The sequence below is a fragment of the Gobio gobio genome (assembly GCF_949357685.1).
Source record: "Gobio gobio genome assembly, chromosome: 19".
In the NCBI taxonomy this organism is placed as follows: domain Eukaryota; kingdom Metazoa; phylum Chordata; class Actinopteri; order Cypriniformes; family Gobionidae; genus Gobio; species Gobio gobio.
Window position 1 is genome coordinate 47203815 of NC_137112.1, and position 24415 is coordinate 47228229.

Consider the following 24415-nt stretch of genomic DNA (forward strand, 5'->3'; position numbering starts at 1 on the left):
GTGTGTGTGTGTGTGTGTGTGATGGTAGGTTTAGGGGCAGGGGCAGTGTGTGTGTGTGTGTGTGTGTGCGTGTGTGTGTGTGATGGGTAGGTTTAGGGGCAGGGGCAGTGTGTGTGTGTGTGTGTGTGTGTGTGTGTGTGTGTGTAGGTTTAGGGGCAGGGGCAGTGTGTGTGTGTGTGTGTGTGTGTGTGTGTGTGTGTGTGTGTGTGTGTGTGTGTGTGTGTGTGTGTGTGTGTGTGTGTGTGTGTGTGTGTGTGTGTGTGTGTTGGGTAGGTTTAGGGGCAGGGGCAGTGTAAGGGGATAGAAAATACGGTTTGTATGGTATAAAAACCATTACACCTATGGAAAGTCCCCATAAAACATGAAAACCCAACGTGTGTGTGTGTGTGTGTGTGTGTGTGTGTGCACACTGTATGGTTGCAGCCACTGAGCTATAGCCTAATGATACTCATCGATCTAGCCTTTGTGGCGTAGTTATGCATGATTTGGCAATAGGGGATAGCCATACGCTGGTGAAAATCGGGCAGACTCCTCAAATTTTTTAAACATGTTTAACACTAGAACCGCCACGGGGTAAAATTTACCCATGGCTGTTTTTCAAATGTACATAAAAGATTTTCAATAAAATCTCCAAATCTCCCAGTCACTGACTTTTACTAAAATTGTGTTATTTACAATCCCCTGTTGTTAAAAATTGTTTAGATAAAACCAGATTTAAAAATGGGGCATTTATACCTATAAGCACCAGCGGGTAAAATTTACCCCTATATAAATCCTCTATTTTCGCGCTGTGTTTGAGCAACGTGTAGGCTAACTGTAAACAGTCACACAACGCACGGTCAAATTAAGATGTTTTAGCCTATTCATAAATGTTCAAACTTTGGATTAATTATACATTTTTGTTTAGCTATTTTTTATCGTGTAATTGTTTGCTACTGTGTTGCTATTTATTCAAGTCTGCCCGTTTCCTGAAAAAATATATTTCCGATCTATAATGTAATGAATAAAACAATTTTCATGATTACAGCAATATTGGTGTTGTTCTCTTATTCAAATTATAAAATGATATAACTAGGCTACACAAATTAATAATTAATTAGGTGAAACTCTGCGCTTAGATTTGTCGTTGGACATGCAGTGAAGTGGATTATTATAATCGCTCTTTATTGTCTATTTAGGGTATTTTAGTAATTTAAATAACAAGGGTTATCTTAATATGAGATTAATGACATTTTATTATATTATTACACCACCCGAATATGTATTTATTTTCCTCAAATTCTCGTTGTCATTGCAGGCTGATTTAGCCTATTCACCAAAAAGTGATTAGTGTAACCTGCTTAAAATGGCACAAAACAACAGGACAAAAACATAGTTGATGACTAAAAATAATCATTTCATGACTCTATACATTACTTTGTGAAGACAGTGGCATAATACAGTGATATATAAAGTTTTTTAGCCGTTTGAAAACAGTAATCATCTGTATGGGTAAATTTGACCCGCTGGCGGTTTTAGGTATACAGCGACCTCTGGCGGTTCTAGTGTGTAAAATGATCGTGAGGTCGTGAGTTGCTCTTAACGTGCTCGGCTCGTAATTCCTCTCACACGCTGCGAGCCGCGACCATACGAGCATCTACGATGTCCACGCGATTTCTCCCGAGAGAAAAAAAACCGTCTGCGAGCTCGTACGACAGCAAAAAAATTAAATAAATCGCACCGTGTACGCCGGCTTAAGGGGCTTGAGTAATCAATTATCAGTATTTAACCTGACGAAAAGATATTTATTCATTGTTATCTACATTATATTTCACCTGAAGCTGCATTGTGAACGTTTGTAATGATGCATTTAAAAGTTAATGGCCAAACGTATCATCATATTTAAACTGCAAACACATGAGGAGCGTCTCTGCATTAAAGACCCACAACGTACGACTACATTTCTCTCCGATACTGTAGGAAATTAAATTGAATGTGAAGGATTTTAACTGAGACAATGATTGACAGGGCAGTTTAAACGGTAACGGGATGCACATAACTAAGCAACAGAGTCCGTTAAAGATGACGAAGTAGTATGTCCCAAAGCTAGCATACTCTTCATCACAAAAAAAAGAAAAAAAAAAGGGGTACATACTTTTAGGTCATAGTATAAGTAGGTGAATTGGGACGCAGCAATATTCCTAACCCCTACCCACTGCCTCCACATTTCAAAAATGCATTTTGCTTATTAAATGCAAAGTTTTTAATTTCAAAACCATTTCTAAATTAAGTTCATATTTCCAACAAACGAAATTCTAAGCCAAAATAACGAAGTGGTGCTCAAGTAGGCTATGCGGCGCTTTCCTTGCCATTAATGCTTAATAACACTCCTGTATCTCCGATGCGGTGGCTGGGATATAAACCTACCAACATCCGTGGCATAATTTTGGAATGACTTATTGAATATTGCTGAACTACTGCACAATGTTTCAAACGAATGGAACATTCTGAACAAAGGCTTAGTTTTGGCGAGTGATTGGTTAAATGTCTCATGACTGTTGCAGCTCGGCAGGTTTCCTCATGTGAGATGTTTTACACACACACTGAATTTGGCTTCTCAGCGCTAAAGTTGTTTTTCTTCTGCATTAGCCTGTGTTTTTAAGATTTTTTTGTGGATCTAACCAAAGTAAACTTTTTTTGCTTTTAAAACTTTTTTTTGTTAAAATGTTATAAAGAAACTGAAAAATTGTCACATTTAGTTGTAAATTGAGAACTCTTTCATTCTTAATAATTGTTCTTTGCAATTTTATGGCTTACCATGTTTCATTAGAGCTTGTTAATCTTGAATATACCTTTGTTAATAAAATAAAAGTATTGAAAGAAATCTTCATAATCATTTTTAATATGGCAATACTGTCAAACAAATATTCTAACTATAAACAAAACACATATTAGCTCCAATTTTGGTTAAAATGTAAAGTTCATGTATTTGCACAGCAGGATAATTAGTAGGGATGCAACAATACAGTTAGTCCACGGTTCAATAAATACCTCGGTTTTTACCCACGGTTTTGGGTTCGGTTCTGAGGCTTGTCACATACATTTTTTGTTATTCTATTCTTAGGCGACAGGAACCGCAAGAGGTTAAAGAGAAAAAATACTTTTTTTTTTTGCAATACTTTTTCTTTATTTTACTTAAAAGAATTGAAAAACCTTACTTAAACTTAAAACTTTACTTAAAAAAAACCCTTGTACACATTCCTAGTGTATTGTATAATATAAATGTATATAAAGATTTACACTGGCAGCTCAGAGCTGTACAGCAGCATTTAAGTATGAAATTGAATGAATGAATGTAACAATAAAACACTACATAGACTTCACTATAAAATATACACTGATTCTTATTAAAGCTACTGTATTAGTTTTTCAGTCAAGAGCAGAGTTATTTTCTCTCTTTTGTTGTTGTATTAACATTAAAGTCCCTGTAAAGGCAATTCTGAGAATTGTTTCTAAACACATTATAAATGTTAGAAATGTATTCCTGAAACACATTACAAAGACTGTGAACTATGAAGTACTGAATTCAGAAGTTAAACAGTTTTTCACCGTTGCTGTGTTCAGGATTTTCTGGGCGGGGCTAAAACGGTGGCTCGATGACGCACTGGAGCCTGGCTCCTCCCCTAACACGATCATAACTAGAGCACATTCGCATCAGTTCGATCGCGAGTTACTGTTAGTACTGTTAGTTACTATAGTCAACAACTTACATAACAGCTTACAAAACAAACACGATGAAGAGGTGGATTAATTTTGTGAACAACCTTGATGGAGAGCTGAGGATCATCACCGACACCTGCCTCTGCAGTGACTTTACACCGGATCGTTTTACAAACTTTCACCGGAGACAACTGGGATTCACTGATAATCCGCTGCAGAACCGACTATCCCCCGCCCAGGCCTTCATCCTCCCGTCCCGCCGACATCTGGTGCGTCGTGATCATAGACGCTCGTGATCAGTGAGTGTTGTCTTGTGTGCTACTGCCGCTTTCCCGCGAGTGGGCGTGGTTTCGGCGCCGACAGCGGACACGCCCCCAGCGTCTGAGAGCAGAGAATGCTGCTCATTTTTTCAGGTTTTTGATAAGCTATTTTATGTACTTCCCGGATTTTTTTATGATTCAAATTTGGCTGGGTGGTTAATAACACATTTATCTGTGGTGTGAGGAACTCAGAACACATGTTTAGTTTTGACTTTACAGGGACTTTAAAGGGATATTTCACTCAAAACTGAAAATTCTGTCATCGAGAAATGAATACAGGTTTGAAACAATATTAGAGTGAGTAAATAATGACATCATTTTAGAGGTGAACTGTCCCTTTAAGGACCGCGTGTTCACTGTCTGCGCTGCTCCTCTACACATCTAATATACAGACACGATTGCGATTTTACTTTCACTTTAGACATAACCGACTGTGTTTATGTGAACCTTGTGTGTATTTGACAGTATTAGCGCAGTAAGACGACTTAGTTCAGTAATCATGTGTTTGACATGCGTTTAGTGCGCGCGCTCTGAAAAGCGCATGTTAAAACCGCGCACGCGAATGAAACCAGATAGGCTTTAAAACGCATGCATTGTGAATAACTATAGTGTTCCGTGAGTATAACTCTACCACTAACGTGAATGTATGTCGCGTTGTTCAGTATTGGGATGGAGGCAAATAATAGAATTTGTTGAAAAATAATTCTATTAATTAATTAAATGCGAAACCGAAAAAAACGCAATTCACAAGCGCGTATTGAACCGTGAATGCCGTACTGAACGGTTCAATATTATATTGAGAATTGTGGCATCCCTAATAATTAGTTACCAAAAATGTATGTTAAGAATCGTTTTGGGAATCGGATCGTTACTCCCAGAATCGGAATCGGATCGAATCGTTAAGTGCCTCAAGATTCCCACCCCTAATCATTTCCAGATCCAACTAGAAGTAATACTCCATCTGAAAACTGTGATATTCAGCATACAAGTAAACGCACATGACAGTTTAGAGCCCTTGCCTGATCTGGCGGCTTTGTACTGAGTCTTTATGACAAGTTCAACACAAACTCCCACGCAAGACACAGACGAGGAACAACATTTCCAATAAAGCCCTGGGTCAGCTGTCATTTAAATGCTCACCCACCTTTTGAAATGACCCCTAGTTTGGAAGAAAACTTGAGGAAAGTTCACGCTAAAAGAATCAAACGAACTTGTACTGACAACTAGATTTGACATTTTTTAAAGAGCATCACCAGCACCAAAATGCTTGAGTGTTGTGAATAGTTGCTATTTTGTGCCTAGGTGTTAGTTACTAGGGTGTTGTTAGGATGTTCTGTGTGGTTGCTAGGGTGAGTTTTATTGCCTAAAGTGGTACGGCTTGAAGTATCATTCATGTCTGTAGCACAACATTTCAGGTTTAATAGATTGTGTCAGGGGTTTGCTCACTAATATGAGCAGACGCTACCAATATTTGAAATAAAAATCACACAAAGGAGGTCTGTGCCCTTCTTCAAATAGTACATTACTTAACTACACAAGATAAAGAAAAAGAACATATTTCAGCACGTCTTTAATTTGATGGGGTGAGCTGTGTGTTCATTTTGGCGCACTCACTTTCCAGCAGCGTAAACCTCTGCCGTGTCGAACAGATTGATCCCGTTCTCATACGCCAGAGTCATCAGCTGCTCTGCCATCTGTCAGAAGGATGGAGGGAATCCAGCATTCAAGGTGTTGCAGTCTATTCAATTATTAAAAGCTGTATTCTGCATTGTGCCAGTCTATAAGTCATCTTTAATGTGTTTTTTACAGTGCATGCTGGCAATCAAACACAACTGCATGCTAAATAGTGTATAAGCACACGAGAATTACATCTATCTTTGAATATTTAATAGCAAAACACATTATTTTGATACATCCACCAAACAGTTTGGTTAAAAAAACAATATGTTCAGTTCAACTGTGGTTCATGGAAGAATACTATTTATCTACACTGAAAAATCTGGGAATATACACCACGAAATTGTACATTTAATACTTTTTTTAAAACTTTATAACTTGTGTTTGTATCTGAACATATCTGAGAAGGTTTGTTTTTCAGCATTATAGTTAAAAAAGGTAAATTTAGGACGTTTCATTTACACTTTAAGGATCCACAGACACTGTGTTTAAGCCAGGATTAATTTACCCCAAAAAAAATCTCTCATCATTATTTCAGATTCTAAACCCGTTGTCCTCCTTGATATTTAATTCAAAACATTCATGTGTTGCGCTGCAGCTGTGAGACCAATTATTTTTGACATCATTGGTATCAAACTGGGTGCAAAGCGCCTTGGGGTGCGAGGTTTGAATGACCACAAGCGTAAATGAGACTTTAGAGTGGATTTTCACACACTGTATTAAATTATGGTCATTTTAATTGTAAAAAAAAATAAACATGTGACAGTAAAAACCTGTTCATTGGTTAACAGACAGTTTCTTCCAGTATACTGTACGGGAACTTAAATACATCTAAACTTAATGTAATTTTACAGTAAAATACTGTTAAATGTACCATTTTTGGAAGTTAAACGAACAAATCATCTTGTAATTTACAGTGAAAAACGGTAAACTGACATTCCCAGAATTCCCTGTGTGACTTCACATTTGATGGGTTTTAATGTGAACCCTTTCCGTACGAGCATTTAAAAAAATTTTTTTTTAATAATTTTCCCAAAAATTACATTTCCTCCATTTCATTCCATAACATTAGGCAGTTTTGATTTATATGCATTTTACTGTTGATTATCGCATTATTTTTCATATGCATCTGCTTTCATCGCTCGTTTCTGCTTCTTTACCTGTGCTTTGATCTGGAGATACTAGTAGCGCCCCCTACCTTATAACAGTGATAAAGCGGAAAGCCGTAAAATCTCACTAAATGGCAGGAAAGCGTTTTCCCATAAAAGACGAGATAACTCGAGGTTTTTTTCTTATCAGTTATGTACATTACAGTTTTAGTTACATCTTGTCATTAAATTTATAGCATTATTTTAGTCATGTGTGTTACCATGATGGTGTTTTGTCTGCAAGTGTGCTCACAAGAATATAAAATTTCACATCAGGGCTCATCATACCTCATCTGTGATCTGTCCTCCAAACGTCACCCATGTTCCTGTAAAGAGATCTAGAATCAGTCACTGCTTTTCACAAGATAAACAGGGTTTAAATGATTATCAGTGATCCACCAATGACACTGAAGAGTAAAGCCGTAAGATGAAGCTACAGATAACACGGATAATCTTTAATGTCCTGCTGAAGAGAACAGAACAACACTGGCAGGATGGCAGTCGTCTAGCACTAATAGCATCTGGGAGATTGAAGAAAAATCATCTTGTGAAAAAGAAACTACAAAAGCTTGTGTTGTTTGCAGCAGGTTTCTTTATCTACTTTATAATGGGCCTTGATCAAGAAGCCGTAAACTCACCTAATCCAAGACACGAGACTCTCAGACCAGACTTCCCCAAGTTTCTGGAAAAAAGGAAATACAGACAATGATTAATAGGTTTTACCCTGCTTTCTTTATCACTGTTCAATCTAGAAGTCAGCGTGAGATTGTAGTACTAAATGAGATTGTCAGCTTTGGCCGTCCCAACCTAATTTCTCAGCAAAAAAAAGCTCTGTTCCAAAACCTAGCGTTCATTTTAATGGAAAAAGTTGTTTCCAAAGCCAGACTTATAGTGCCTTATAAGACATCATCTTTTCATGCACTGCATGTACGTCTCACAGAGAATGCAATCCCAGAATCCATTGAGATGTGCACAAGTCTAAAGAATTACAATTCATATTATTAATAAATATAATTAAATAATTGGTTTAAAAAGTAAAAAAAATTAAAATAACAGAAAAGTAGGCTAAAAATAGTATACAATATTTAACCCCAAATTTGCCACACATTAATGAGGTCAGGGTTTCACACCATTAGCTTAGCAACAGTCTAAACTCAAACTCAAGCTTCCTGTACGGTTGTGCGATATTGAAGAAAAATGCGATATGCGATATTCGATATGCGATACGATATTGTGTTATGTGTAATGTATTTAAAAACTGAGAACATTTGTGTTTTACATTCTTTCTGGGAAAATAAAGCATTGACAGTTTGAGTGTGTAACAAAACACGAAAAAAAGAATGGTTTGTGCGCACATTTAATTGTGTGTGTGTCAGACAGCGCGAGACTGCAAGGAGCTGTTTTTCGCAAGTTATTGCGTTTAATAACTCTTTTTAACATCAAGTAAGTCACATAAGTAACAGTCGTGTGCTCAGTCTATTCTCTGCTATATGCGTCGACCTAAAACATACAATTTTCACAATGGTGAAGTAGCCTATTAAAATCATTCAGATATTGCGTACCCTTGCGATATGCATATTGCAATATGTACATTTGCGATATTTCGATATATTGCGCAGCCCTAGTTGAGATGTCACCCATGTAGGCAGCTGACTAGGTTTGAGGACAGAGCTACTGTCTTCATCACACCAGAAAAGCAATGAGAAGGATTTAAGTTCCTCTATGGCCACAGCCTGAGCCCTGTAGATGCCACTGGGGCTCCTAGAGGTGCATATGGAGTTTATAAGTCATCCTGCTGATTGGTACATATCGGGGATAATGACACTTAGCAGTGCCTGAGGGCAGATTACTGACCCCAGGGGCTTCTGGGAGCATATAGAGAGAGCAGCTATAATGAAGAGAACTGGCTAAAGGAAGGCTCAGAGTCACAGAGCCACATGAGAGAGAGGTTTACCATCCTCTGAAAGAGAGCCCACAGCAGCTCAGAGGACAGGTCCCACACTGCAGGAATCTGGACACAACTTTCTTTTGTTTACTTTTTATTTAAGCCTTCATTTTTTTTAGTTTCCTGCCAAGAAAACTGGTGCGCCAAAAAGAACAGCATTGTGTAAAAAGTCAAAAAGATGGCAAGATGATTATACAACTTGTAAAGGTTCACAGTAGGAAAATAAAACGAGATTAAAACACATAAAAAACAACGGATGTGTGCCACAGACTTTTCAACTGAGAAAAACAGCGGAACAACATTAACTTTTCTCCATGTTTGTGTGTGTGTGTGTGTGTGTGTGTGTGTGTGTGTATTAGGGGTGGAACGGTTCTCTGTAAAAAAAATAAAATAAAAAAATAAAACAACCGCACGGTTCTGCATCCCCGGTTCATCTCAAATCTGATGACACATCTATAATATGGTTTCTTGAAAATAATAATGTGTAAAACAGACAGATTTACGTTAATGTATGTTTCCGCGATGGATACACATTCTGGCTTCCCAATTCCTTACAACAGCAAGTGATGATCTAAAAGCGTGGACAAAACGGTCACATAGAAAAAAAAAAAATGAAATAGCAATCACTCACTGCTCTTGATTGAATAACTTTTGTAACTTCACTAATACAGTGAAGATTATAATATGCAATGTTATTTTATATTTGATTACTTTATGCAATTTCTGTACCTGAAAAACCTTTATTTTATATGCATCTTTGCTCTGTTGTATGTATTTGTGCTGTTGCTTGTAGCTTGATTATTTGTTCTTATTTTGTTTATTTTTATTTGACAGTTGTCCTAATTACCCTGAACATAGCACAACCGATACCGAACTAGTGTGCATGTGGATGTGTGTGTGTGTGTGTGTGTGTGTGTGTGTGTGTGTGTGTGTGTGTGTGTGTGTGTGTGTGTGTGTGTGTGTGTGTGTGTGTGTGTGTGTGTGTGTGTGTGTGTGTGTGTGTGTGTGTGTGTGTGTGTGTGTGTGTGTGTGTGTGTGTGTGTGTGTGTGTGTGTGTGTGTGTGTGTGTGTGTGTGTGTGTGTGTGTAAGGGCTAGAGGATATTTAGAATTTGTGAAAACATTAAAAATTCTTTCCAGCAAATTCTAAATTACCATTTCAATAATTCTGTCCAACACAACAAACCTTTAGTGCCATCACTTTAAAGTGTTATAATCTTATAAAATACAAACAAGTACTTATGGCTATGTAATGTTCATTTGATGCATATTACAAAAAGTCATTCAAGACCATTTTTCAACAATATGAAAAATATTTGTGTACTGAAAATATTTTGAATGTACTTGGCAACAAACGGCAAATGGAGCGCTATAACCCAGCCCTAGTTCATGGCGTCTGTACTCAAGCATGTACATGAATAAAGAAGTGCAACTGGGATTAGGGATGATATAACACGCTGTCTGTGTGTGTAGGAGTGCAAGGCATGTTTCCGTAAGAGTGTGTGGGGTTTGTGTGTGCGGGTGTCTATGTTGGATTAGAAACATGTAGGTGTCCGGTGGCAGAATGCAATGAAAGACAGACCACAGCGAGCCACACGTTGCATTGGATCTGAAAAGTAACCTGCAGAACGGACATTTCTTTTCATGAGATCCTATTCATAGAAGCATTTGCTGGGAAGTTTAATATGGCTGGCGAATTCTCCAGGCACCTTAGCGCAAAAGTTCAAATAGAAATGTTTAGTACGATTTTAACCACTGTTTCCTGTAGACATGAGGGAATCTTAAAGTTAATAAGCAAATGTCTTTATCTGCCAGGCATAATTCACTAGGGGGGGGGGATAAGCATCTGCTCTACTCTATGTTTTCAGGAAAAAAGTAAAGAGCATGTGGTTAATCAACAATGGGCAGGTCAGTGTCGAAAAGTTAGTAACTTTTTAATTAGATGTATGCAACACGGTTCAGCTAATTCAGCGTAAATATTTCTTGTGTATAGCATAGTCAAAATATGAAGCGTGTGATTTCTGAACCATGTTATCAGATGGAATCGCAAAAACAATGATTCTGTTGCCCCCAAACCTGATTGAGCCAATGTTTCTGTGTGGAGTTTAGATGCTCTGAGCAACATGGCCTCCGAAGGATCATGAAACACTAGGGGTATAACGATATATCGTTAATCGATATCGTTGATGTAAACCAGTGGTTTTCAAACCCTGGGTCGCGACCCTCGGGTGAAAAACTGTGATTGTGCTGCTGATTGTGCGCTCCTCAAACAAGTTCACGGAAAGTAAAGAATTTCTCCGTGAGAAATGTCATAAAACACCACTCTGCCTCTCTTCATTTTCATAAAAAAAAAATGTTAAACATTAATAGCCACACAAATGTGGTCCAGGCAACGCCTACATTATCTTCACTGCATGTGTATTTAAATATCCTTAAAAAATAAAGTTATGAAACTTCTCTTTGCCCTCAATCAAAACAATTTGGCAGACAACAAATGAGCCAAAGATCGTCCGTTAGATCCACACAAGACGAGCCACTACAGGCCATCAGAGCCAGCGGCAGACGGAAGAAGGACTCAAGATTAATTATTTTTAAATAGGCGCTCTCTTTATAAATAAACCACAGATTTGAGCTTTAAACAACTACATTCCCACCTGAAAAAGTCTTGACAGTAGTATGAGGGGTTTCTCATCACGTCACTTTACCACCTGACAGCAGCGAGCAGGCTCCTGATTGGTTAATGCGGCGTGAATAGATGCCAAAGTTCAGATTTTTTAAGTTGGGCGTCAGACGCGAATTCACTTCAAACGTGCGAATGCACAAAAAGCACCAAATAAAATCACTCGTGTGTATCGCGCAAGACAGTCGATTCGCGTGAACTGGACACACAAATGAGGCGGAATCGCGTCCATCGCGCCGCAGGACCGCCATACACGCGTCACCACGTCTTTCAATTGACTTAACATTTAAAACACTCGCTCCAGACGCTCTATTCACGTTTGGTGTGAACACAGAGTTAATGTGTTTCCTCTGAGAACTTCAACACTAATGCTATGCCAGAGAGATGTGCGGCTGTAATGGCTGCAAAAGGTGGACATTAGAGCTGCAACTAACGATTATTTTTTCTGTCGACTAATCTAACGATTATTTTTTCGATTAGTCGACTAATCTAACGATTATTTTTCCGGATTAATCTTATGATTCTTTTTTACTGATTATTGTACTTCAAAGAGGGTAGTGAATTTGTATATTATTTTAACATGAAATCAATGAATGATGACAATATTAATTGTATTTCAGGAAGGGTAGTGTACATAGTATGCCATTTTATAAAGAAATATATGAACACAAGAAGCTTTTTAAACATAATATATAATGATACTATTCATCATAAAATGTATACAGAGTAGGCCTAATTAGGAAAAGTTGTTTACTATAGTAGTTGAGTATGATTTACTTATTGATTTGTGTCAATAGTAAACGAAAATGCACTTGTATTTATCTGCAAAAGGTTCACATACAGGAGCTTTCAGCATAGTTTTAATATAGTATAACTAGTCGTCTATTTTGAAGATACATGTGCATAAACAACGACTAAAGCTGCCAGAAGTTTTAGCCCAAACTTCAAAGACACATTTAAATGATTAAAGCTAGAGGCATATCTTAACTTTAATGTTACTTTAATCATGCAAACTACCTATATACAGCATGTTATTATGCATATGTGTTTGGGACAGAGGGGAACCAGGTCGCATTAACAGGAGATATATGCAGCCCATAATAAATAAAAGCACGAGACGTACTGGGGTCGGAGAAGAACCCCGGAAAATGTGACCGTCTGTTGCGCGCCACGGTTCAGCTGCGCGAGAGAACACTGGCAGCAGGGTTGCCAGGTTTACACAACAAAACCCACCCATTCGTTCCTCAAAACTAGTCCAAAACAAGCCCAATCGCGTTTCGGGGAGGTTCTCTGGTAAACATCGCGTTCGGGGGGTTAAATATGTGTGTTTTTTTGCAGGGCTGCCTGCTAAAATTCTCATTCCCGGGGCTAAATATCACATAATTGGGATCGCTTCAACCCGCGGACATGAGACACAGCCCGCGGCAACAGTGTAGAAGTAGCCCAATTTCGCAGAAAAAACTGGGACTTGGCAACACTGACTGCAGTGTGAAAGCTCCCGCTCTCCACGCGCACAGCTTCTGCTCTGCCACCGCGCGCAGTGTGAAACCGGCGTTACAGAGCGAACAAAGCACAGTTTTATTCGGCTTCTGTTTAAAGTACTCCCACACTTTTGAATGTCGCGGTCTGGCTTTATATGATAAATGATCATTTTCACTATGCCCGGGAGCAGAAGCTGCCATTATTCTAGATCTTCTGTTCCATTCTAGAACGTAAATAATGTGCCGCCGACGCGTCGACGCATTTCACGCGTCGTTGCAGCCCTAGTGGACATAACAAATATTAAAGTTAAAAGTGGATAAAAACAGCACGACTCATTTCATCTGATATTTGATGGTCAGAGCGAGCATCTGTATGTTTCATGAACAATATGAAATTAAATCAGGTTTTGGAGGCAAAAAAGGTCAATATTTTCAGATCTGTCAGGTGTTCTAATAATTTTGTCCAGCACTGTATATGCATGTGTTGTACATGATGGAAGACTGTTAGAATAATTTTTTTGTATTTCCAAGCGGGAAAATTGCTAAAGGATTAGTTCACTTTTAAATAAACTTTTGCTGATAATTTACTCAAAACGATCAACAGAGGAACGTGATCATCTCTGAGCTCCGCCGGAGAGTGAGGTCAAATTAGATTGTGGTTATGGATATATCGATAGTAGTTGCCTCATTCTACTGATCCGTGCAGTTGCTAATGAGGCATCTACGTATACATCTATGACCACGATCTAATTTGACCTCACTCTCCGGAAGTTATGGCGGAGCTCAGAGACGATCGCGTTCCTCTGTTAAGAGGTAAAATAATAGCATAAATACTGCTTGGTTTCTCGCAGAAACTGATGGTTTGGCTAGATTTCGCCCTTATTCATCGTTTGGTATCGTTTAAAGCCCTTTGAAGCTGCACTGAAACTGTCATTTGGACCTTGAACCATTTGGAGCCCATTGAAGTCCATTATATGGAGAAAAACCCTGGACTGTTTTCATCCAAAACCTTCATTTCTTTTCGACTGCAGAAAGAAAGACATGGACATCTTGGATGACATGGGGGTGAGGAAATTATCAGCAAATGTTTATTTAAAAGTGAACTATGCTAACTTTTTGAGGGATTTTTTAACCCTAACGTCTCAAAAGTTATTAAAAATGCAAAAGCAAATGTATGGCATTTATTTGCGCACTGAAATACAGATACTAAATGTTTTGTGTGCATTTGTGTAATGCACAGTAAGCTAACAAAATGTGTGTATTTTGTAGCATGCAATTATACAGAGTGCATTTGTGAACCTCTGATATACTGTTAACTCCTTTATAGCGAAAATAAAACTGACTGGATCAGACGCAGTTGTTGTTTTCTCTCCTTCCCTCCACAGCTTTCAAATCATTCACGAGAAATAAAAGTGCCATGAAACCATACAAGTTTTTTGCATTCAAACTTTTTGTATGTAATAACAAAGTGATGCATAATAACAGTACTTATTTTTTGTCAGTGGACTGTATCAATCAATACTGATCCTAATGGAAATGACTGTTGCTATGGTGACCTTCTAAGGCGAAACTCGACTTCAGTTTGAGAACATCTATTGGTAAATATATGCATTTTGACTAAATTGTAATCAAACTTTTGGGGTTTACAAAGACACAGTTGAAACTGCGGTTGAAAACTTATTTTGAATATGCAAATATGCACATTTTAAGACCATCGACTGTAATAAAAAAACAAACATGGATGTAGTGTCCGTGACGTCACCCATAGGATTCTGAAAAGCAGTTTTGAAGCGTAAAGTAGGGCGTCGCCATCTTGGCAGAGCATCACTCCCGCATAACAGAAAATGGACAAAGAGGCGGGACGTGGGCGGAGCTGAGGTGACGATTAACAGACAGCAGACAAACGGCAATCCACCTGTCACTCAAAGTGGCCACGCCCTTAATTATGCAGGACTTTAAGGCTTTATATAATGTAAACGAATGAGTTATAAAAAAATTCACCCCCCTCACAGTCGTAATAAAGGGCAAAATTAGCCGTATAGACCAAAACCACAATTTGTCCCAGACTGTAAACATGTGTTCTTCTGCTGTGAAGTTGGCCATTTTAACATGAGCTCAATGAGATTCTGCTCCTTCTGGAGTCTGTCTCTAGTGGCCAGTCCATGAACTGCAGTTTAAGTCACTTCCATATCAGCTTCAAGAGAAACTGGGGGATGTTGCTGCTTGTTTAAAGGTCCCATGGCATGGCATTTTTCTATTATTTTATAATGTTTCCTGAGGTGTACTTATATTGTTAGTATGATTTTTACATCATAAAATGTCATAATTTAGAAATAAAAGGCATTTTTTCAATACTCATGTTTGCCCTGTGGCTGAATGCCCTGCTTCAAGAGGCGTGTCTGCTGTGAGACTTCAGTAAAAACGCCCACTGTTGTGATTGGCTGACATCTTTGCATTTTAAATGAGCGGAGGGGGCGTGGTTTAACGAGGTCTACGAGGCACGAGCAGGCACGAGCTGCTGCCAGAGAGACGGATGGACCTGTGTTTGGACCCAAACTTTAACTTTCTTCCAAACTTCTTATAATTCACACCATGTTGAGGTGTTTCAGCCCACACTAAGAAAACACAGAAAACGATGCGTTTTTGCATGATAGCCATTCAATAAAGAATTACACTGTTTGGTGTGACATCGTTCACATGCCAAAGTCTTATCTCACCTAAGGCTGCCAAAAATGAGCCTGAAGAGTTTATTATTCTCATTATATGCAGCAATTACCACCCAGTAGGAAACAATATTCCACAGATAAATTCCAAGGCTGTTTATGATTCATTGATTGATTGTGCCCTTGCTGATAATATGTACAGTGAATAAGATCTGAGATATTGAGATCACTGACATCAAACAAAGTATCCCTAACATGATTAGTACAGATTAAACCGAAACTCTACCGCTGTCTACACCAATAAACGTACGACTGAAGCCGTGTAACGATAATAAGCCGATCCGGTTAAAAGAGTGCTGGACTGAAGGCTCGAGCAAATCGAAAGACAATCTGGTGTTTTCAGGGCCAGTAAATGGACTCTCGATTGTTGTCAGTGTTGTGTTGTGTTGAATATTTCACAGGCTGGATCTGAATACTGCATGATGGCCAGTGGCCCGGTCACAACTGGACCCGGGTGAAGCAGCACTGGAGATTGTGTTTGCCAGGAGTCAGCAGAGATCAAGCCAGAGGTCAATAAATGTCACCTTTGTCTTTTAGTCGGGTTAACGATATGCAGAGAACACGGGCGGTCAGGTTTGTTTACGAAGCAGAGGGAGTTCAACTTTTCAGAGTTCGGATGACTTCGGTCTCTGTAGGATTGTGCCTGCCTCCACCTGTTTCTAAACTCAAAAGTTCAGGACATCTCACTCTAAAAGTAGATCATGATCGGGCAAAATAAAACAGATTACTGCAGTACATTTGACAAGAACATTTCAGTCTTTCCACTTCAAAGAAATTCACATTTAATTCAAATGTGCCACTTGCTGTTTCCTTGTAATTATTCAATAGCAATTCCTGAGTGAAAATATTTTCTACACCAATTTGTTCTCAGCAGCACACATTTATCAGGCATTATAGGAACAGTTCACCCAAAAATGTCAATTCTGTCATATTTTACTCATCTTTCTAAATGGGAGATCTTCTACAAAACTGGGTTTCACATAAATTATACTGCTAGCCTAGCTTAGCACAAAGACTGGAGGTGTATGGCTCCAGCTAGCCTAGCTTAGCACAAAGACTGGAGGTGTATGGCTCCAGCTAGCCCAACTTAGCACAAAGACTGGAGGACTATGGCTCCAGCTAGCCTAACTTAGCTCAAAGACTGGAGGTGTATGGCTCCAGCTAGCCTAGCTTAGCACAAAGACTGGAGGTGTATGGCTCCAGCTAGCCTAGCTTAGCACAAAGACTGGAGGTGTATGGCTCCAGCTAGCCCAACTTAGCACAAAGACTGGAGGACTATGGCTCCAGCTAGCCTAGCTTAGCTCAAAGACTGGAGGTGTATGGCTCCAGCTAGCCTAGCTTAGCACAAAGACTGGAGGTGTATGGCTCCAGCTAGCCTACTGCTCAATAAGTGACAATAACGCCAACATTTTCCCATTTACATGTTGTGATGTGTGTATTCACAGCGTTTACTAATAACAAGGTCACATGAGACACAGCCATCTTCTAACCGTATACATACTGGGGACTATATTCTCAGAAGGCGAAGCACTGCTACTTCTGCGGAGGGATTTGCTCGCAGCACCGTTGTTACTTCCGTCAACAAAACCAACATGACTAGTTAGCTAGTAGCGAACATGACTGGTGATCATGGCTGACTTTGAGGGATTTTTACTTGGTATTCCATTTTTTGAAAATAGTCGTCCTCAATGTTCTGAGCAAACACGATGGTACTCGATGATGGCTACAGGTGTGTTTGGATCTATATCCAGAGCAAGTAGCCGTAGATTCATCAGGTCACAACATGTAAATATGAAAATGTTGGTGTTATTTTGTCACTTATTGAGAAGTAGGCTAGCTGGAGCCATTTACCTCCAGTCTTTGTGCTAAGCTAGGCTAGCTGGAGCCGTTTACCTCCAGTCTTTGTGCTAAGCTAGGCTAGCTGGAGCCGTTTACCTCCAGTCTTTGTGCTAAGCTAGGCTAGCTGGAGCCGTTTACCTCCAGTCTTTGTGCTAAGCTAGGCTAGCTGGAGCCGTTTACCTCCAGTCTTTGTGCTAAGCTAGGCTAGCGTTGGGTGCGTCAGACAGAGTTATGGAACGGAGATGAGAATGGTATATATGGACTCATCTAACTCTGGGGAAGTGTTCATTTTGACAGCAAATTTTGATTTAGTTTTAGTCATAGTCTTTTGACTAAAATGCCATTTAGTTTTAGTCATTTTTTAATCACCTGAATTTAGATGTAGTCTCCTAAAATCTAATGAGTTTAGTTAAATTGTAATACATTAAGCATTTAAGCATTACATAATCGACTGTCACTTGAACTGACATTTTGACATAATTTGGTTTTTGACATTAAAAATACACGAAAGAGCTCAATTCACTTTTTTTTTTTTTTTTTTTAAACATCTATATAGTTTTAATAACTTTGTATTTCTGTTTTAGTCAGTAGGCCATATCAGGTTAAGCTAAAGCTTCAAATAAGTTTGTTTATTTATTTTTTAGATTTCAGTTAAAATTTGTTTAATTTCAAGTAATCTTTAATTTTTTCAAGTAGTTTAAAAAAAATGGTTTTAGTGAACTATTATAACCCTGATACTTTATTGAATATTTGTCAAAAACTGGTCTTTCCTCCTGACTATGAATTAAATGGGAATTAAGCAAAAACGAATATATAATGCGTGACTTTTAATTATAAACAAGCTCAAAATACACCGGGACTCTTATTTTGAAATGTCTGCGCCTCTATTGCAGTTGCAGGAGCTCATTCAAGTTCAGGAGATAAAATATGTTTTGTTACAACCGTCTAAAACATATGACGATATAAACATGGTAAAGTAAACACTGTCATTATTCATCAGCATTAGTTCATAAACAATTGTCTGGCATAAATGTGTGTTATTGATTGATTGAGCCGCTCTGGAGCTGTATTGTGTGTGTGTGTGTGTGTGTGTGTGTGTGTGTGTGTGTGTGTGTGTGTGTGTGTGTGTGTGTGTGTGTGTGTGTGTGTGTGTGTGTGTGTGTGTGTGTGTGTGTGTGTGTGTGTGTGTGTGTGAGCCTGTAGGCCGTGTGTTTTCCAGAGGTTAGATCAGTTCAGATCAAATGTGCGCATCTGTTTTTGTCATCCAACACTAGTTTCTATTTAGTTATCGTCTCGTTTTCGTCAGTGAAAAAAGGTTATTGACGAAAATTATGACGAAAATGATTGACAAATCTGATAAAAAGTCAGCGTGTTCCTTTAAGGTTGAATAAATGATGACAAAAATGTTCATTTTTAGGTGAACTACTCCTTTAGGGCAAATGCATGTCACATGACCAAATGGTAGCCAACTGGCCCCTTTGAAATAGTGCACAAGCCTTGCTGTTACTGTATGAGTTATTATTGGCAGGCAAAGGCTAAAAGGTCACGTTTTTAAGGAATCTGCAGTGGGGAATGTGATGAATTATACGTACAACGTTCTTTCATCCGTGCTCAATACTCTGATGGCTGCCTCGTGCGGATTTGTTCTATGAAATTTGTGTTTATGTAAGAGCAATTCAGACTGTGAGCATGCCTCCTACACCCTGTTCTAAAAGCAGTAGCTCTACCTGAGAACGGCTTCAGCTCTAGTCAAAAATAAGTTCCATCTCAAATCCCACATCTTTCCCTCTTCTCCACCAACACCACCCCTTTTTCCACAGCCTCCACACACACTTTGTGAATAAGAGGTCATGTTACCATTCTCAGGGTTATGAAGCGGCCCACACAGAATCTGCACATGCACAGTTTCACAGAAAGCTCTGTAGATCTTCAGAACTGGAACGCCCAGAGTTCACAAAGTTCAACACAATTCCCTCCTCTTCAGGATAAATAGGTTGGACACACCCATACAAAAAAAAAAAAAAGGCTCCTTGCTACTCACGACTCTCACTAATGTGACTCATTTATTTACGCATGTAGCGATAATGTACATTGTTAAAAATGTTGGGGTCAGTAAGATTTTTCTAATGTTTTTGAGAGCAGTCTAATGTCCACAAAGGCTGTATTTAGTATTTTTTTTTAATAGTAGGTTTATATGTATAGTACATGATATGTAGTAGTGTATATAGAGTATATAATACTGTATCTGAAATTAGCTTTCAGAACATTGATATAAAGAACATAACATTTAAGAGCTGTATGTCGTGTATTTTACTTTAACATGACAACAGTATATGAAAGGGACAGTTCACCCAAAAATTTCATCCTAGGTGTATATATGACATTCTGCTTTCAGACGAACACAATCAAGTTATATTAAAAGTCCTGGCTAATCCAAGCTTTATAATGGCAGTGAATTGATGGGTTGTTTATGAAGTCCATAAAAGTGAATCCATCCATCATAAAAGTGCATCTATTCATCATAAACGTAATCCACACAGCTTCAGGGGTTAATAAAGGCCTTCTGATGCGATGGATCATCTATCCATCACTTTTATGATGGATAGATGCACTTTTATGATGGATGGATGCAGTTTTATGATGGATGGATGCACTTTTATGATGGATGGATGCACTTTTATGATGGATGGATGCAGTTTTATGATGGATGGATGCACTTTCATGATGGATGGATGCACTTTTATGATGGATAAATGCACTTTTATGAGGGATAAATGCACTTTTATGATGGATAAATGCACTTTTATGATGGATAAATGCACTTTTATGATGGATAAATGCACTTTTATGATGGATAAATGCACTTTTATGATGGATAAATGCACTTTTATGATGGATAAATGCACTTTTATGAGGGATAAATGCACTTTTATGAGGGATAAATGCACTTTTATGATGGATAGATGCACTTTTATGATGGATAGATGCACTTTTATGAGGGATAAATGCACTTTTATGAGGGATAAATGCACTTTTATGATGGATAGATCATCCTAGGTGTGTATGACATTCTGCTTTCAGACGAACACAATCAAGTTATATTAAAAGTCCTGGCTAATCCAAGCTTTATAAATGGCAGTGAATTGATGGGTTGTTTATGAAGTCAGTAAAAGTGAATCCATCCATCATAAAAGTGCATCTATTCATCATAAAAGTGCATCTATTCATCATAAACGTAATCCACACAGCTTCAGGGGTTAATAAAGGCCTTCTGATGCGATGGATCATCTATCCATCACTTTTATGATGGATGAATGCACTTTTATGATGGATGGATGCAGTTTTATGATGGATAGATGCACTTTTATGATGGATGGATGCACTTTTATGATGGATGGATGCACTTTTATGATGGATAGATGCACTTTTATGATGGATAGATGCACTTTTATGAGGGATAGATGCACTTTTATGATGGATAGATGCACTTTTATGATGGATAGATGCACTTTTATGATGGATAGATGCACTTTTATGATGGATAGATGCACTTTTATGAGGGATAAATGCACTTTTATGAGGGATAGATGCACTTTTATGATGGATAGATGCACTTTTATGATGGATAGATGCACTTTTATGATGGATAGATGCACTTTTATGAGGGATAGATGCACTTTTATGAGGGATAGATGCACTTTTATGATGGATAGATGCACTTTTATGATGGATAGATGCACTTTTATGAGGGATAAATGCACTTTTATGAGGGATAAATGCACTTTTATGAGGGATAAATGCACTTTTATGAGGGATAGATGCACTTTTATGAGGGATAGATGCACTTTTATGATGGATAGATGCACTTTTATGATGGATAGATGCACTTTTATGATGGATGGATGCACTTTTATGATGGATGGATGCACTTTTATGAGGGATAGATGCACTTTTATGATGGATGGATGCACTTTTATGATGGATAGATGCACTTTTATGATGGATAGATGCACTTTTATGATGGATAGATGCACTTTTATGATGGATGGATCATAACTTGAGGGGGAGTAAATCATGGGCTAATTTTCATTTTTGGGTGAACTATCCCTTTAAGTTCATTTTATGGAGACCTCAAATTACACCCACAGGTGGTCATAAATATTGTCATTCAGTCTAACAGAATAATTTTTAACAGTTAATCTCAGTAGTTTCTCACGTGCAAAATGCCCATTGCAGCCCAGTTTACTTCTGTTATGTGAAGTAGTGATGCGCCGATCATGATTTTACATGGCCGATTCCGATTTCCGATTATTATTATTTTTTACACAATAAAATAATTAAAGTATACATGAACAAGATGTTTATTTGGTATTTGCTAATGAAAACAAGTCCGCAATCTGAAATTAACGGGAAATTGAATTGGAAATTAAAAGGCTGAAAAGTGAAATTAAAGGCAACAACTGCATATTCTGCAATCCAAACAAAGATGTTACTTAAATCAGCAATTGTTTTTAAATTCAGTGTAAAGAAAAAAAGTCTTTACCAGTGAAATTAAATAAAACCAAAGTATATAATTGTTCCAAAATGTTAAATCAAATAATGTTTAGTGCAACGAAAAAAACTAAGATGCTACAGCAGGTGCTTTTTTAATTAAATTAAGTCAATGTAATTTTAAGGTCAAATTCAAATGATCATCCTATAGGCTACAGAACTGATAGTATTTCATTTCAAAAGTGCATGCATGTTCTTCTTTAGGCTACAAAAAGTAGTATTTCGGCTTTTTCACAAGTTTCGTTCTCATCCGATCCAACACGTGAGAATCTGAGCTGAACAAACGCTCACTATCTGCGCTTGTGCAGGCGTGGAGAGGTAAACTCGCGCAACTTCAGCTCGCGCAACTTCAGCTCGCGCAGGAAAGCGGCTCTTCATTCTTCAGCGTATCTCGTCTCTTCCCTCAGTTCTCCAGTTTCCGTTTGTAACACACAAGTGACATGTTCGCGAATGATTGCAATATAGGCGAATGTGCACGCGGGCGCACTCCCGGAAAAATCGGCAGAAAAATACAAAGAAAACCGATTTTTGTCCGCGTCTGCAACACTGCTGGAACTGACACTTAAGCACCCTAGGTGACGTCAGCTAAAACTGAAATCATTTCAGCAGAGTTTATATGAAAGATTACAAAAACATACATTTTCTGTTAGAAATATGTGATGAATTGTGTTCAACAACACCAGAAACGTGCATTAAATAGATCCAATTTTGGTTGCACGGCATTCAAATGATTCAGATTCTATTCTCTGAGCAGGAGCATTACTCAACAAGAAGTACACAATCCTTTTCTAAGGCAAAAACATGTAGTCCACCACATCAACACAACAAATTAGCAGGGAGACGAATAAAAGCGTTTCCTTCTGGTAGAGCCCTGTCGGGATTAATAAATCTATTCCTAGAACGCGACGATAACGACAAAGACATTCTGCTGCCAGTGAGAATCAACACGTTCCTAAAGCACAAACATGCAAGCCTCAATTAAAAGCTATCAGCACTGCACAGAGAGCGGAAAATACAGCCATCCATCCTTAGTTCAGAGGCATTACAAAGCGTCCGTTATCAGAGGGAAGGATTACACATACACACTCCTCAAGCTTTAAATAGAAATGCACATGCGAGACGTTTATAGCATTTATAGTGGTATTGTGTGGCTTTGTAGAAGCGAAGGCTGCTGTTTGTTCCTCACAAACATTCATCAGGCATTATTTCATGTGGGAGTGAGTCTGAACTGAAGGTAGTATCATTTATAGTGAAATCCAGAAGTGCAATAAAATCTCTCAACACGCCTACACTTTAACGCCTTAACACTTCAACACTCACTGCGCCGTCTTATATTTCTCTACACTTTTCATCTCAGAACTTCCAATTATGCTTCGCATTTGCTATTAAAGTGTGTTTGGTGCGTCTCAGATATACAAGTCACCTTATAAACACTGAAGAACACAGGGAACCTTTTACATTAAAAATTATAAGAATTATTCATATAAAAAAATCATACGATCAGTCTCATTGTTAGAATTAACTTAGAAATTATACAGTAGACTGATTTAAATATTTTGTTTGTACAGTAGGACCTTCTAAGGGACCATAACTATAATGTTTAGTTCAAACATGTGGGGTCTGTAACAGTGTTCCTTTCGCTGACGAATAATTTGTCATAATTTTCGTCAACAACCTTTTTTCACTGATGAAAACGAGATAACTAAATAAAAACTAGTGTTGGATGACAAAAACTATGACGAAAACATTTACCGTCAATAGATAAAAACGAGAAGAAAATGTTAGTGAGGGTCGATTAGGGAAGAGATCGGGTCAGAACTGATGTCCTGAGTAACAGATTAAAAGTCACGCATTATATATTCGTTTTTGGTTACACAATAAACTGTATTTAATTTAATTCCCATTTTATTCATATTCAGGAGGAAAGACCAGTATTTGACACATATTCAATAACGTATCAGGGTTATAATAGTTCACTAAAACCATTTAAAAAAATCTTCATTACTAGAAATTAAATAAATGTTAACTGAAATTAAAAAAATAAATAAACAAACTTATTTGAAGCTTTAGCTTAACCTGATACGGCCTACTGACTAAAACAGAAATACAAAGTTATAAAAACTATATAGATGTTTTTAAAAAAGTGAATTGAGCTCTTTCGTGTATTTTTAATGTCAAAAACAAAATTATGTCAAAATGTCAGTTCAAGTGACAGTCGGTTATGTAAGGCTTAAATACTTAATGTATTACAATTTAACTAAACTCATTAGATTTAAGGAGACTAAATTTACAGTAGATTTAATGATATTAAGTCGACTAAAACTAGACAAAAATTAAAAACAATTCAGGTGACT

At 38.0% G+C, this 24415-nt stretch overlaps 1 protein-coding gene across 7 annotated transcripts in view; it reads right to left on the minus strand.

The window, feature by feature from the left end:
* The window catches only part of kcnab2a (potassium voltage-gated channel subfamily A regulatory beta subunit 2a), a gene marked incomplete at its 5' end in the record, with an annotated part of 203954 nt that overhangs the window by 38802 nt on the left and 140737 nt on the right, over positions 1–24415 (minus strand). For all 7 annotated transcript variants that reach the window (XM_079844309.1, XM_079844310.1, XM_079844311.1 and 4 more), the window contains 3 exons: positions 5634–5713; positions 7133–7170; positions 7483–7526. In XM_079844309.1, the coding sequence (XP_079700435.1) occupies positions 5634–5713; positions 7133–7170; positions 7483–7526 (162 nt within the window). The remainder of the gene's footprint in view (positions 1–5633; positions 5714–7132; positions 7171–7482; positions 7527–24415) is intronic.